The 17,283-nt window shown below is 38.4% G+C and overlaps 1 protein-coding gene and 1 long non-coding RNA gene across 2 annotated transcripts in view; both read right to left on the bottom strand.

The window, feature by feature from the left end:
* Window positions 1-17,283, bottom strand: part of LOC127854677 (polycystic kidney disease 1-related protein-like) — a 177,235-nt gene that overhangs the window by 149,153 nt on the left and 10,799 nt on the right. The window contains exons 9-17 of the mRNA XM_052389738.1: window positions 16,689-16,824; window positions 15,761-15,934; window positions 13,965-14,143; window positions 13,243-13,479; window positions 11,543-11,713; window positions 10,535-10,671; window positions 9,783-9,974; window positions 7,165-7,278; window positions 1,341-1,406 (exon numbers count right to left, since the gene is read on the bottom strand). Of these exons, the coding sequence (XP_052245698.1) occupies window positions 1,341-1,406; window positions 7,165-7,278; window positions 9,783-9,974; window positions 10,535-10,671; window positions 11,543-11,713; window positions 13,243-13,479; window positions 13,965-14,143; window positions 15,761-15,934; window positions 16,689-16,824 (1,406 nt within the window). The remainder of the gene's footprint in view (window positions 1-1,340; window positions 1,407-7,164; window positions 7,279-9,782; window positions 9,975-10,534; window positions 10,672-11,542; window positions 11,714-13,242; window positions 13,480-13,964; window positions 14,144-15,760; window positions 15,935-16,688; window positions 16,825-17,283) is intronic.
* LOC127855822 (uncharacterized) lies at window positions 1,641-5,005 on the bottom strand. The gene is made up of 2 exons (XR_008037762.1): window positions 4,396-5,005; window positions 1,641-2,329 (listed from the first exon to the last, which is right to left on the bottom strand). It is a non-coding gene; the product is annotated as an uncharacterized LOC127855822 (long non-coding RNA).

A 17,283-nucleotide genomic window follows, 5' to 3' on the forward strand; every position in this document is an offset into this window, starting at 1 on the left:
TGTACACTACACCCCACTACTCTGTACACTACACCCCACTACTGTGTACACTACACCCCACTACTGTGTACACTACACCACACTACTGTGTACACTACACCTCACTACTGTGTACACTACACCTCACTACTCTGTACATTACACCCCACTACTGTGTACACTACACCCCACTACTGTGTACACTACACCTCACTACTCTGTACATTACACCCCGCAACTCTGTAAATTACACCCCACTACTGTGTATACTACACTCCACTACTCTGTACATTACACCTCACTACTGTGTACACTACACCCCTGTACTCTGTACATTACACCCCACTACTGTGTACACTACACCCCACTATCCTGTTCACTACACCCCACTACTCTGTACACTACATCCAACTACTGTGTACACTACACCTCACTACTGTGTACACTAAACCTCACTACTGTGTACACTACACATCACTACTGTATACACTACATCTCCTGTGTACACTACATTCCACTTAACTACACCCCACTAATGTGTACACTACACCTCACTACTGTGTACACTACACCCCACTACTGTGTACACTTCATCTCACTAATGTGTACACTACACCCCACTACTGTGTACACTACACCCCACTACTGTGTACACTACACCCCATTACTGTGTACACTACACCCCACAACTGTGTACACTACACCTCACTACCGTGTACACTACACCTCACTACTGTGTACACTACACCCCACTACTGTGTACACTACACCCCACTACTGTGTACACTACACCCCACTACTGTGTACACTACACCCCACTACTGTGTATCCCCTCACTACTCTGTACACTACGCCCCACTACTGTGTACACTACATCCCACTACTGTGTACACTACACCCGACTACTGTGTACAGTACACCCCACTACTGTGTACACTACATCCCACTACTGTGTATCCCCTCACTACTCTGTACACTACGCCCCACTACTGTGTACACTACATCCCACTACTGTGTACACTACACCAGACTACTGTGTACAGTACACCCCACTACTGTGTACACTACACCCGACTACTGTGTTCACTTCACCCCACTACTCTGTACACTACGCCCCACTACTGTGTACACTACGCCCCACTACTCTGTACACTACACCCCACTACTCTGTACACTTCGCCCCACTACTGTGTACAGTACACCCCACTACTGTGTACACTACACCCGACTCCTGTGTACAGTACACCCCACTACTGTGTACACTACATCCCACTACTGTGTTCACTTCACCCCACTACTCTGTACACTATTCTAGATCATGTTCTCATTATACTGTACAAAATTCCAGATCATGCTCTTACCTTTGTTATCTGGGGGCAGGCCCGTACCTGATCCCCTGTCTCCACCTGGCTGCTCCTCAACAATCACTGAAACATGTCAACACATGAAAACAATATAAGGACTAAAAATAGAACTGGGCCCTTATTCACTAAACATTTTTTTGACTCAAGTCTCAAAATGAAGAATCTTCTTAAAACTGAAAAACTCTAATGGTATTAAACATTTCAATATGAAATGGAAATTAAACCCTCTTTTTACAAAACTAATAATTTAGAACAATTTATTTATTTTACGACTGCAACGATAAAACAACACATTACTCCATTTAACTAGTTTAATGACCCGATTCCAAAATATTTTGCCTCCCAATAAACATCACAAAATGTAATAGAATGCACAAAGTATTCACTAACAGATCTCTTTAATATTATACGAGTAAAAAGTGGGATATAAAAGGCCGCAGCGAAAAAACAGCCGGTGGTAACCACGAGCCCAACGAAAAATCGGCTACTCACTCGTGGAAACCTGTTACTTTGAAAATATACATACCGGAGGTGGATGAGCACACGATAAAATTACAAAACGTGAAGTAACACCGTTATAGTAGCAACACCGTGTACCCAAAATAAAAAATGCTATTGCTCATCAAGCGACCGAACTAGGAAGAACCATATACTTTGCTGGGCTAAACCTAGTTCTACCAATCGCTTGACCATTGTATCCACTTTTACATGATAATCGCCATGACACTTTTAATGACACACTGAAACTTTTACTTGATCACTACACTTGTGATCGCACTTTTTTCGCACTTGCGAATTACATACTTAATCGGACATTGATCACTACACTTGTGATCACACTTTTGCGCATTTGCGATAACACTTACTTGATCACTACACTTGTGATCTTTTACATACTTAATCGGACATTGATCACTACACTTGTGATCACACTTTTTGCGCACTTGCGTTAACACTTACTTGATCACTACACTTGTGATCCAATACTTTTACTTGTACCTTTTACATACTTAATCGGACATTGATCACTACACTTGTGATCACACTTTTTCGCACTTGCGATAATATACTTAATCGGACATTGATCACTACACTTGTGATCACACTTTTTCGCACTTGCGATAATACTTTTACTTGATCACTACACTTGTGATCACTTTTATCGCCACACTTGCGATAATATTACTTGTACCTTTTTACAATCTTAATCGGACATTAAAATACAACTTATCGCTCAGCCAGCGATTTGACACCTAAACGTTTTTTACCCTACGGTATTGCTACTATTTTTTATTCTGTTCAAGCAGCTTAAACTTTAATAATTTGGAATTACCCGAAAGGACAAGGATGATAAACTACGCAAGTAGTCACAGAGTCCATTCAGATAAATGTAAACTTGGAATTACCCGAAAGGACAAGGATGATAAACTACGCAAGTAGTCACAGAGTCCATTCAGATAAATGTATAAATGCGCATGCCCATCCGACCCCCGGCAAACAGAATTTTCCGGCACTGCGACAGGAAGGCAAATGCAACAAGAAATCTATGACAATAAAATTACAAGACATAATAACACATAAAAAGGCTCATATGACAATAAAAAAAAAAAAAAAAAACAGACAGAATATAAAAAACGACGCCAAAGTGAATGTTCGGATATGGAAGTGGCATCAAAAATTCCTGTGCACTTATATTAAACACGAGACAGTTCATTGTTCACCGGCAGAATGCATGTGCTCTATATAAACGTGCGACAGTGCGTTTGTCCATTGTAGCATTCGATGAAGACAGTCCAAGCGCCGAGTCACGCTGTCCGCTGGAAAGCGCCCCAGTTGTACAAGACCAAGTTTGGCACCATCTCGATCGACTGTAAGTGGTGTGGCCTGGCCCCGGCACCAAAATGGGTGTGAATGTCTGCTATCAGATTTTAGGAGCCCGCCATGAGCCGGGGTACATGTACTGGAAATAGAGAACTTTCCGGCAGAATCGTATAGCTCAAATGTATAGTCCATTTATGTGCAAGATATGTTTTTAAATCGACTCTGAGCATCTTAAAATGTGGATGTCGGACCAGTCGAGATATTAATCAGGGTGCGGTGGGTGGGGTTTGTTGACGATCCGAACAAAAGCACAGGCAGTTTGCAAAAGGCGGAATGACGTAATATCACGTGGTACGGAAATGCGTAATTTCATTGTTTTAACGAAATCTACCGAAGCATTCCGTACATAACGTTACATCCGTAATCGTATCTATAGAAACCAGCAAACAACATTCGTTTCCGCGAAAATAAATATTATTAATTTATATTCAGAAATTAATAAGTCTTATTTTACGACTGCAACGATAAAACAACACATTACTCCATTTAACTAGTTTAATGACCCGATTCCAAAATATTTTGCCTCCCAATAAACATCACAAAATGTAATAGAATGCACAAAGTATTCACTAACAGATCTCTTTAATATTATACGAGTAAAAAGTGGGATATAAAAGGCCGCAGCGAAAAAACAGCCGGTGGTAACCACGAGCCCAACGAAAAATCGGCTACTCACTCGTGGAAACCTGTTACTTTGAAAATATACATACCGGAGGTGGATGAGCACACGATAAAATTACAAAACGTGAAGTAACACCGTTATAGTAGCAACACCGTGTACCCAAAATAAAAAATGCTATTGCTCATCAAGCGACCGAACTAGGAAGAACCATATACTTTGCTGGGCTAAACCTAGTTCTACCAATCGCTTGACCATTGTATCCACTTTTACATGATAATCGCCATGACACTTTTAATGACACACTGAAACTTTTACTTGATCACTACACTTGTGATCGCACTTTTTTCGCACTTGCGAATTACATACTTAATCGGACATTGATCACTACACTTGTGATCACACTTTTGCGCATTTGCGATAACACTTACTTGATCACTACACTTGTGATCTTTTACATACTTAATCGGACATTGATCACTACACTTGTGATCACACTTTTTGCGCACTTGCGTTAACACTTACTTGATCACTACACTTGTGATCCAATACTTTTACTTGTACCTTTTACATACTTAATCGGACATTGATCACTACACTTGTGATCACACTTTTTCGCACTTGCGATAATATACTTAATCGGACATTGATCACTACACTTGTGATCACACTTTTTCGCACTTGCGATAATACTTTTACTTGATCACTACACTTGTGATCACTTTTATCGCCACACTTGCGATAATATTACTTGTACCTTTTTACAATCTTAATCGGACATTAAAATACAACTTATCGCTCAGCCAGCGATTTGACACCTAAACGTTTTTTACCCTACGGTATTGCTACTATTTTTTATTCTGTTCAAGCAGCTTAAACTTTAATAATTTGGAATTACCCGAAAGGACAAGGATGATAAACTACGCAAGTAGTCACAGAGTCCATTCAGATAAATGTAAACTTGGAATTACCCGAAAGGACAAGGATGATAAACTACGCAAGTAGTCACAGAGTCCATTCAGATAAATGTATAAATGCGCATGCCCATCCGACCCCCGGCAAACAGAATTTTCCGCCACAATAAATTTCACAAATTTATCCCCCACAAATTCTGGATTAACCCTTTAACAGAACTTTAAGATGACGTCGCGAATGCAATCCAAATACAATTCGAGGCCAACATAATTTAGAACAATTTATTTATGGCACAACCAACATATGTTAATTTATAAGTCTAAGAATCAGTAGGTGAATATAGGCCCTGGTGTTGTGGTCCAGAAGCATTATTGTTAACTCTTGAAGGTAAGCAAATGCTTGTATAGAAAACTGTTTACAATATGTTTCTTTTGCTTAAACCCTTTCTCCCATAAGAAACAAAGTAAAAAACGCTATGTGCAAACAGCATAAAACCAGAACAGCCTGCGAGTCAATCGCAGTTTGTTCAGGTTTTATGCTGTTTGCTGCTCATCAATGTCTAAGGGTTGGATATGAAGCCTTTGTAACTTCAATTTAGTAATAATGGTCTTTAATTAAATACATCCTTCTATGGGACTACGTCAAAATACGCATCTAGGTGGTTAAGGCTTCAATGATGCAAAGTAAAGCGTAATCACAATTATGTTGTGTTTATACAAAAAGACTGTGTAATTTGAACAGCTGTTCTTCTGCCTGTATTCCTTGATTAAGGGATGTGATTATATACTAGAGCAATTGCATGCAAATATGCAATGATTGATTAGCACGTCCAATACATATCGTTAATGATTCTTGAAAAAATATATGATTTAATTCTTGAATAAATATTAAAATTCATTTCATATACATAAAAGTAAGATACTTAAAATTTCACAAAGATGTTATTATGCTGAAAATTTGAAAATACAAATAATCTTGTTGGTTCGGTGACTATTCATGTAATAGCCATTGGACTGAACATGTATTCTCAAGTGAGGTCTGCATTTAAGTTACCTATGTATGAAATTTATCTAAACAGTCCACTTTTTATCAAGTTATTGAGAACAGCACATGTTTATATTTGTGTGCACTGAATCCCACCCACTCAAGACGCTATCACATGTGAGTAGAGCTGTAACGATTCACCCATCATTCGATTTGATTCGATTTCGATACCAAATGGTCCGATTTGATTATTTTCGATTTGATTCAAATTAAACTATTTTCTGCTTATTTTGCAAACTATGTCATGTTTGGTTTGTCCAGAGCATGAATTAATATGTTTGGTATGTGTTATTTACTTATTATGTTGTACATTTAACGTGTTTAAATTTTGAAATACAATTTAAAACGCAACATTGTTTTATGTGTAACACATTTATTGAACACAACATCCTGTTGATTTATTCTTAAATAACATAAAATGCACATGCGTTTAACAGAAAACAACAACAAACAAAAATGTAAGTATATAAACAACATCCAGTTGACTTCTTAACAGAATGCACACAGTGTAGTCAACAAACCATATGGGTAACTTACGTCAACAAAACACGTTTTGCAAGTTGCCTTTTCATCAGAAACTTTGAAAACCAGAAATGTTCGAATTATTTTTAATTTTAATTTTGACGGTGCTTCTTTCGGCATGGTTGAAGAAGCCATTTTACCGGCTGATGTAATGCTCAGCATGTTATTCATTCATTCATTCATTGGATCCATATTGGCTATTGACCAATCACAATACGTATTACAAATGACAAGAACGTTTAGACGACGGTTTTGGAAAGTAAGGTTTAAAATGCGGATCAATCGGGATTGCAGTGAATCGAATCGAAATTGGCCGTATTGGTATCGAAATCGAATCGACGGCGTTGAACCGGTTTTTCGATTCATCGAACCGAATCAGTACAGCTCTACATGTGAGGTGTTGATATATCGTTTTACTATAAAATCTGGAATTCATTCTCGAGTTCTTGAGAACAAACAGTGAGTTGACGCTGCATCTGGGCCCATCCAGATGGCTCAGTGAAAAAAAACAACCTTTGGAGTAGAAGATTATCTTTGGGGTAGAAGATTACCTTTGGAGTAGCAGATTACCTTTGGGGTAGAAGATTACCATTAGGGTAAAAGATTACCTTTGGGGTAGCAGATTATCTTTGGGGTAGAAGATTACCTTTGGAGTAGCAGATTACCTTTGGGGTAGAAGATTACCATTAGGGTAAAAGATTACCTTTGGGGTAGCAGATTACCTTTGGGGTAGAAGATCACCATTGGGGTAGAAGATTATATACTTTGGGTAGAAAATTTCCATTGGGATAGAAAATTTCCTTTGGGGGTAGTTACATTATTTTTGGGGTAGTTCCATACCTTTGGGGTAATTCCTGCCTCCTGCACTGCCACTCTCCCCAGGCATCCCCTCCCCATCAAACTCTATCTGACTAATAGGCAGACCTCTGGACATTACACCATCCTTTTTCTCTCCTGGAATAACATAATTGATGTTATAAAGACATGCTTTAAATAAACCGGCTTCATGCAGGTGCTTTAACTGTCATCCCTGATTATCCTGTGTTGTCTGCACAGGCTAATCTTGAACTTCCCTTTCGGCTTTTATGGACTTTTTATAAAGAAAGTATCTCCTGAATGGAAATTCTGACCAAGATGCATAGGCTCACCTAGGATGACACTTCACAAACTGACCAAGATGCATAGGCTCACCTAGGATGACACTTCACGAACTGACCAAGATGCATAGGCTCACCTAGGATGACACTTCACGAACTGACCAAGATGCATAGGCTAACCTGGGATGACACTTCACAAACTGACCAAGATGCATAGGCTCACCTAGGATGACACTTCACGAACTGACCAAGATGCATAGGCTAACCTGGGATGACACTTCACAAACTGACCAAGATGCATAGGCTCACCTAGGATGACACTTCACGAACTGACCAAGATGCATAGGCTAACCTGGGATGACACTTCACGAACTGACCAAGATGCATAAGCTAACCTGGGATGACACTTCACGAACTGACCAAGATGCATAGGCTCACCTAGGATGACACTTCACGAACTGACCAAGATGCATAGGCTAACCTGGGATGACACTTCACGAATCTGACCAAGATGCATAGGCTAACCTGGGATGACACTTCACGAATCTGACCAAGATGCATAGGCTCACCTGGGATGACACTTCACGAATCTGACCAAGATGCATAGGCTAACCTGGGATGACACTTCACGAATCTGACCAAGATGCATAGGCTAACCTGGGATGACACTTCACGAATCTGACCAAGATGCATAGGCTAACCTGGGATGACACTTCACGAACTGACCAAGATGCATAGGCTAACCTGGGATAACACTTCACGAATCTGACCAAGATGCATAGGCTCACCTAGGATGACACTTCACAAACTGACCAAGATGCATAGGCTAACCTGGGATGACACTTCACGAACTGACCAAGATGCATAGGCTAACCTGGGATGACACTTCACGAACTGACCAAGATGCATAGGCTAACCTGGGATGACACTTCACGAATCTGACCAAGATGCATAAGCTAACCTGGGATGACACTTCACGAACTGACCAAGATGCATAGGCTAACCTGGGATGACACTTCACGAATCTGACCAAGATGCATAGGCTAACCTGGGATGACACTTCACGAATCTGACCAAGATGCATAGGCTCACCTAGGATGACACTTCACAAACTGACCAAGATGCATAGGCTCACCTAGGATGACACTTCACAAACTGACCAAGATGCATAGGCTAACCTGGGATGACACTTCACAAACTGACCAAGATGCATAGGCTCACCTAGGATGACACTTCACAAACTGACCAAGATGCATAGGCTAACCTGGGATGACACTTCACGAATCTGACCAAGATGCATAGGCTAACCTGGGATGACACTTCACAAACTGACCAAGATGCATAGGCTCACCTAGGATGACACTTCACAAACTGACCAAGATGCATAGGCTCACCTAGGATGACACTTCACAAACTGACCAAGATGCATAGGCTAACCTGGGATGACACTTCACGAACTGACCAAGATGCATAGGCTAACCTGGGATGACACTTCACAAACTGACCAAGATGCATAGGCTAACCTGGGATGACTATTCATGAACTGACCAAGATGCATAGGCTAACCTGGGATGACACTTCATGAACTGACCAAGATGCATAGGCTAACCTGGGATGACACTTCACGAACTGACCAAGATGCATAGGCTAACCTGGGATGACACTTCATGAACTGACCAAGATGCATAGGCTAACCTGGGATGACACTTCATGAACTGACCAAGATGCATAGGCTAACCTGGGATGACACTTCATGAACTGACCAAGATGCATAGGCTAACCTGGGATGACACTAATTCAGTATGGTTTTCACAGAGTGGAGCTCTAATATAACTTATAAAAAGGCTCAAAGTCCAAATGCTTCTTTAATTTCTAAAATTATTTGATTTCAAAGCATTATGAAAAGATATTTGCAGTTGATTGTTTAATGATTAATGTAGCAAGGGATCTTTTGATAGAAAGAACTGGCAGTCTCTGTGTTAACCACTAGCCCAACAACTTGTACAGTTTTAGTGAAATTTTATGTCAGCCTTGTAAAAATATAATCATGCACAATGTCAGACTAAACAATTTTAACTCATTATTAATTGATTAAGATTGCAAAATGATTATCATTAGAACATACGAACAATTACTGTGATTATTGGAGTCGCGTTCTGAGGAACCTGGGCATAATGAATGTGCATAAAGTGTCTTTCCAGATTACCCTGTGCAGTCCACACACGCTAATCAGGGACAACACTTTCCGCTTTTATGATATTTTTCGTTTAAATGAAGTCACTTTTCGCACATGCATTATGCCCAGTTTTCTCAGAACGCGACACATTGAATGGATCAAACCAAGAAACACTTTCTTGTTACCAATTATTGGAATGTCCCTGGGCTGACCCCTAGCTATGGTGGCACTCTTCTCTTCCTTTAGGTTGAGGAATGTGCCCAGGGGTTTCTCAGTAGTGGAAGACCGTCGGCGTCGGTTGGCAACCATGTCGGCACTGGCCTCCTCCACCTTGATTTGACCGAAGGTTAGCGGGAAATGCGTTGACTGGTCGGCCACTGGGTCAGAGAGCATATTTTGGGAGTTGGTAAGTATGACGGTGTTTTAATTCGTGTGATATTGATAGAAAATCATTATCGTCATCCACTACTCTAATTGATGACCATTTTGAGTTTGTATTTTGTGATCTTTGACTGCAAAAAATTGAGAATACATTAACGGTAAAAAGATAAATGCAAAAAGAGAGAATGCATTTAAAGTTAAAAAAGGTAGAAGTAAGAGTTCTTGGTAGCTAATGGCAATGTTATGATGGTTAGGAATGTTGTAGCATAAGTTTTGATGTTAAATGCAGACATAAAATGATACTGATGGACCAAAAACAAAATAATGTTAGCAATGTTGAAGCATTTTATTTATTTTTTTAAACATGGTGATAAATTGCAACCTTTTTTCTAGAAATCAAAAGTAAAAAATGACAACTGTCAACCACATGAAATTGATGTCACTTCAGAGCAATAACTACAGACCTAAGAGAAAATAAAAAGCTCTTTATAATGAAGTGACACATTCTGAATGAAGTTTATTTGGTGCACCAGATAAGTTACATTTGCATGATTACCTTTGTTCAACCCTGAGTCCCCAGTACCACTTGGTTTGGGTTGTAGTTTCTCCTTCTGTGTTCGCAGCTTCTCCTCAACTTCTTCATCAGCCTCTTTTTGAATCAACGAGTATATCTCGCCATTCTTGTCAACGCACCTTCAATTAGAAACAAAAGACTATAACTCTATGGTTCCAGTTCTGATTTTGACCCAGTCAAATGTAAACAAAAGACCATAACTCTAGATTTGCAGTTCTAATTTTGACCAACTCAAATGAAAACAGAAGGCCATAACTCTAGAGTTGCAGTTCTAATTTTGACCGATTATCAATCTTTTTGAAGATTGTGTGGTCTTTAGAAAATTTTGTAAGATTTATCTCTGTCAACACACCTTCAAATTTAAACAATAACAGCAGTATCTCCTTTAGCATGTTAAATTTTCTCTGTGAATTCTTGAGCAATAAGAATCAAAGCTAGACTGTTTAAATCATGCCGACTGGTCAATAATGAAAGCCAAAACTAAGTTCGATATTGAGAACATTTAAAGTCGTGGAGCCAAGGCCTCTATTCACAAAACTAAACCCTTTGCATGCTGGGATATTTGTCGCTAAATTGGTGTCTGCTGAATTTCTAAAATCATAATTTTCTTCACTTTTTTCAAAGACCACTTTTACTATCAGAAAAGCAAACAGTTTGGATCCCGATCAGACGCCACATTTTGTGGCGTCTGATCTTGATCAAAACTGTTTGCAAAGGCCTTTAAAATTTGGTTTCAGCACTAAGAGAGTTAAGGAAATTCCTTACATGCATGATTTCCAAATTCTATTTCCAGCTCAGGACTTTGTACATTCAAAGTTTTTACAACAAGTTAATATTATTTAGATGAGAATTATTTTCACATCTTTTAAGCAGAGAACACTTTCTGCCTAAATACAAATTGATTGAAATTGTGTACTTAAATGAGCTTTAGGAATAGTGACCTGGATTTTCTTTTCAAAAGGACTGTGAATTATTATCACCAGTACTTACTCTTGGTCGTGAGCCCTAGCAACGTTATGCACGTTGAACTCTGCCACGTGTTTAAGGTACCATTCATAGCGCAGGCCACTATGTGGGCAGTTTGTACACTCCACAAAGAAAGACACCTTCCTGTTGGGGTTCACTGGCTCAACAAACTTGGCAGGCCGGGATATTCGGACACTGGAATTAAGACAAATATTTAGTTTAAACCTGCGATTTTAGATCAATCGCATCAAAAACCTAAGGCTTATAGAACTTTGGGGGAGATCTAAAGAGCATCAATTACCACAGTGTGGATCGAACTGTGATCTCCGGGCCGCTAAGGGGACACCAAATCCACTACACCACAGCAACCTTTTAAAACTTTTACTTCGCAACCATTTCCAAACATTAGTGACATGTAACCACAGCAGCACAAGTCCAAATAATTTATTTTATACAAAAAAAAGATAAGAAAAATATAAATGTATGAAGAGTGCTCAACTAGTGTTAGATTTGACACACTCATTGCAGGTTTTCTTTTCTAAAGAGCACAATGCTTACCATGCTTACAGTAACTAGACTTGTCACAGTCATGTCTGAAATACTCCACCAGGTCACGTTGTCAGAAGGCATTGGCAGTTCAGCTTTGAGAACTGGTTTCCCAATAATCTTCCTACCTGTTTAGTTTCATGTTTAGACCACATAATCCAGTCAAGATATGCCCTTGACTACATTTAAGCATGAATATTCACTCGGACAATACCAGTGACTTATGAAAGCATGACTTATGGTTCTTATGCACTAACCCTTTGCATGCTGGGAAATTTGTCGTCTGCTCAAATGTTGTCAGCTGAATTTTTAAAATTAGCATTTTCTTTGATTTTTTTTTCAAAGAATACTATCAGAATAGAAAACAGTTTGGATCCTGATGAGACGCGTCATACTGTGGCGTCTAATCTGGATCCAAACTGTTTGCAAAGGCCTTAAAATTTGGTTCCAGCACTGAGAGAGCTAAACTTACCCTCACTGAGACAAATCTACATATTATGTTCAAGGCTGACATCTCCTTTAATTTTCATGATATGCTCCAAACCAAATATAAGTTTAAGATTAACTAAAGGGCATTAACTCTAACAATATAAAAGCAAGAGTTAAAAAAGCTCTTGCAAACTTGAAATACACTCAAAAGAGAAATATTCTTATTATTTATCTGTGGGTTATAACAAAATGCAGCTTTTCAATATACTCTAAAACAAGATGTGTTTTTGAAACACTATGTCCCCCCCCCCCATATATTTGACCTTTAACTTGCCCTTTCACCACTCAAAATGCGCAGCTCCATGAGATACACATACATGCCAAATATCAAGTTGCTATCACCAATATTGTAAAAGTTATGGCCATGTATATTAAATGAGTGATTTTAACCCATTTATTTGACCTTTGACCTTGAAAGATGACCTTGACCTTTCACCACTCAAAATGTGCAGCTCAATGAGATACACATGCATGCCAAAAATGAAGTTGCTATCTGCAATATTGCAAAAGTTATGGCAATTGTTAAAGTTTGACGCAAACCAACAAACCAACAGACAATATGTCCCCCAGTACAGACTGGGGGACATAAAAAGGAATGAAAGCTAAATCAAGCTTATATCTTTAACATTTACAACTTATATCGAAACATATCAAACAAGAATGTGACAGATAAATCCTCCTCAACCTACTCAAGAAACCTCTCTGTCTCCCTGACAACCGTTATTGTTTGGAACGCCGTCCCATTTTGTCGGCCATCTTTGTACACATTGAGCTGCATGGTGTAGTTTCTGGCTGTAACCAAGCAACCACTTGGAACATTCAGCACCGAGGAGTTAGTGGCCAACTGGCATGAGTTGTTGTTGCTATGGTAACATTTTGAGCCATATTTGCCGTTGTTGGAGACGTAGAGGCATTCCCACTGATACCTACCAAATTCATTTACAGTCATGAATCATGTACAGAACTAGCTACAGTAAAGGCATTCCAAAAAGTTACTTGGTTTAATAGTTTATTTCAGTTTAATTAAAACTTATTGATTTTAGCTAGATTGCCTATGACTTATTGAAATGCTCTTGAGTACGTTTTCTGGGTATAACCAGTTAGCCAGTACTGGTGTGTCAGGGGGAGATCTAAAGAACGCTCACACATTGGGGATCGAACCTGTAACCTCCATGTCCATAGGCAGATGACATATACACTAAAACAGGGCAACTTGAATTAACAATAAGGTTTCATGTACACAACTATCTGTAGTAAAGGTATTTACAATATTTACTTATTTGGGAATTGAACCAATTCATAAAATAAAATTGAATCAAGGCCATATTTTCTTAAAAGTTCTATGTACTAAATTTTTTCATAATAAACTATTTCGGCGCGTGCAAAAAACTCTGTTTTGCAAGCAACAAACCTGATATCTTGACTCGCTGCATCATCTGGGTCAAATGACGTTGATCCATCCACTATGATATTGTGGCCATGGTGAATGGTCTGGAATATCCCGCCTTTTATGCGGGCAACTAGTGGAGAGTGGGATATCTCAACTCGTGTAGTCTCGATTGCAAACACAATTGTTCCTGCCATTGATACCTGCAAAGAAACATAATTTAAAATATAGTTGATAATTACATCTCCACCAGTTGATGAATGTATTCTTCATTGTGTCAGCCAATGTCAAAAGTGTAACCACTTTGGTAACACATGAGACGTTTTCCTTGGAATAGACACCTGAAAGCCAGACGAGTATTTTCCATGTGATTCACTGTTCTAAACTTAGGCCTTGATTCCTAAATGATTCACCATTCTAGACTTCTGCCTTGATTCCTAACTGATTCACTATTCTAGACTTCTGCCCTGATTACTAATAAATTCACTATTATAGACTTCTGCCTTGATAACTTACTGATTCACTATTCTAGACTTCTTCCTTAAATACTAACTGATTCACTATTCTAGACTTCTGCCTTGATTATCAACTGATTCACTATTCTAGACTTCTGCCTTGATACATATTCACTATTCTAGACTTCTACCTTGATTACTTTTCACTATTCTAGACTTCTGCATTGATTACTATTCACTATTGTAGACTTCTGCCTTGACTACTATTCACTATTATAGACTTCTGCATTGATCACTATTCACTATTCGAGACTTCTGCTTTGATTACTAAGTTAAATGGTCAGACGCACCCCATTAAAGCAATATTTTTCAAAACTTATACATTACAGTATCAATATTATATTATGTTAAATCGTATGTTTATTTACAGAACAAAGTATTCTTATTTCTATAAGATATTTATTATCATATATCAGTTCGTTTAAATGGTTTCCTATAATGTTGTGATTTATGGTTTCCAAGATATAATAAACAAGTGTTAAGATATACAACACCAGACTACTTTCTTAGGACTAGACGTGTTATTAAGCTGCATCTTTGAAGACCAAACAGAGAATTTAACCCTTTCAGTGATGGAACCGAATTTCGAAGGCCTTTGCAAACAGTTTGGATCCAGATGAGACGCCACAGAACGTGGCGTCTCATCAGGATCCAAACTGTTTGCTATTCTGATATTATTTGAAAAAAATCGAAGAAAATGCTCATTTTAGAAATTAAGCAGACGACATTTTAGCAGACGACAAATTTCCCAGCATGCAAAGGGTTAATAAGGTCAGAATGGTACGCTACAAGTTCCATATCTGAAATAGGGTTTCTCATTTTATAAAATTGAGCACCGCTCTGTGTAAAGGAGGTTTAATGCATTAAACCATCATTCCAGATTAGTGTCTGAAACAGGGAGGACACTTTCCTCTTTTATTGTATTTGCTGTTTAAAGAAAGACTCTTCTTGATGAAGTCCAAATTAGGCGGAAGGTGTTGTCCCAGATTAGCCTGTGCAGACTTCAGAGGCTAATCTGGGACCACACTTTGCATATACACATGCATTTAACTCTTTCAGTGCGGGAAGCGAATTTTGAAGGCCTGTGCAAACAGTTTGGATCCAGATGAGACGCCACAGAACGTGGCGTCTCATCAGAATCCAAACTGTTTGCTATTCTGATAGTATTCTTTGAAAAAAATCGAAGAAAATGCTAATTTTAGAAATTAAGCAGACAACATTTTAGCAGACGACAAATTTCCCAGCATGCAAAGGGTTAACCTCGTTTTTCAGAGTGCAACTCTTTTTATTTCAAGCATTACACACCTTGAAAATGACAGAGTGACTCCCCTTGGTTAAGCCACCAGATGGCAGCACCAGAACTCTACTGGTACTTCCTACAAGATGACCGTCCACTTTCCACTCATATGTCATGCTGGAGCTGAGGTTACAGTTTGGCTGGACTTCTGCTTCTATTATAAATGGCTGGGAATACAGCCTCTTCAAATACAAAATACACTTCAAATATAGGGCCAACAGCTGAACTTCATGGACATCTCTAGGAGTTTACTTATGATTTTGGAAGTTTGAAATGTAGACATTTTCAAGCATCAAGCTCAGTATATGTATCATTTGGGTATAAAGCTATCAAGTACATTAAAAGTGAGCTGAAACATATCAACAATACAGTTTAATCACATTTGCTTATTTTATACAAAACAAAAAGGAGCTTAGATGATTGCGATATAAGACAAACACATCTATTAGTTAAAAACTTCTTTCCACAAGCCTCATAACAGCGAATGACATAGAAAATAACTATAAAAATCAAGATATGTGTTTGTCAGAAACACTATGTCCCCTTTTGCGCCACTTTGAAGCTATATATTTGACCGTTGACCTTGAAGGATGACCTTGACCTTTCACCACTCAAAATGTGCAGCTTCATGAGATACACATGCATGCCAAATATCAAGTTGTTATCTTCAATATTGCAAAAGTTATTGCAAATGTTAAAGTTGGGGCAAACAAACAATCACACAAATAAACAACCAACAAACCAACAGACAGGGCAAAAACAATATGTCCCCCACTATAGTGGTGGGGGACATAAAAATGTTGTTGGGTCAGATTTACATTTCGCATAAAGAAATAATCTGATTTAGCACTTTGCCAAACTTGAAATATTTCTTCTTTTTGTTTTCATATTAACTTGAGTTACTTGAGAAAACGATTAATTTTTGCATCAAACTACCTTCATATCTGCTTTATTGATGATGCTAATTCTGGGTGCATCACAATAGGATCTGTTCAGAATAAACAGCAATTTGGACACGGTCATAGAGCTTACTGGATTTTGGGCCACCACTGTGACATTGTATACTCCTTCCCTGAAAATGCAAATTAAAGAAAGTAAAAAACAGTATACTTAAAATTGAGCTGGAAAATCAAACTTAAACATTCATTTGAGACAGTCATGCAGTTCTGTAATTCGTGTTTTGTTGATGTTGAAATAGGTATTTTAAAACTAACAATATAATTTGCAAAACAACAAATTCACAATAAATAGATTAAACACTGTTAAGACCCACTTGTCAGAATAACACACATTTACGGGTAAAACCAGTGACTAATTACTCATTGATCACTTCATTACATCTTTTTTAAGTTGAATGCCCTATTAACAAGAGCCCCAAAGGTCCTAGGTCGCTCAACTGAGATCACAAAGAACTGTTCTGCAAACTTTTTGAGATGTATATAAAACATATTCTTAGCAAGTTTCATGAAAATTTGACAAAATTTGTGACTTTTAGAGTGTTCATAATGTTTCAATGACGTTGTATAAGGGA

The sequence above is a fragment of the Dreissena polymorpha genome, chromosome 13 (assembly GCF_020536995.1).
Source record: "Dreissena polymorpha isolate Duluth1 chromosome 13, UMN_Dpol_1.0, whole genome shotgun sequence".
NCBI classification, from domain to species: Eukaryota; Metazoa; Mollusca; class Bivalvia; order Myida; family Dreissenidae; genus Dreissena; species Dreissena polymorpha.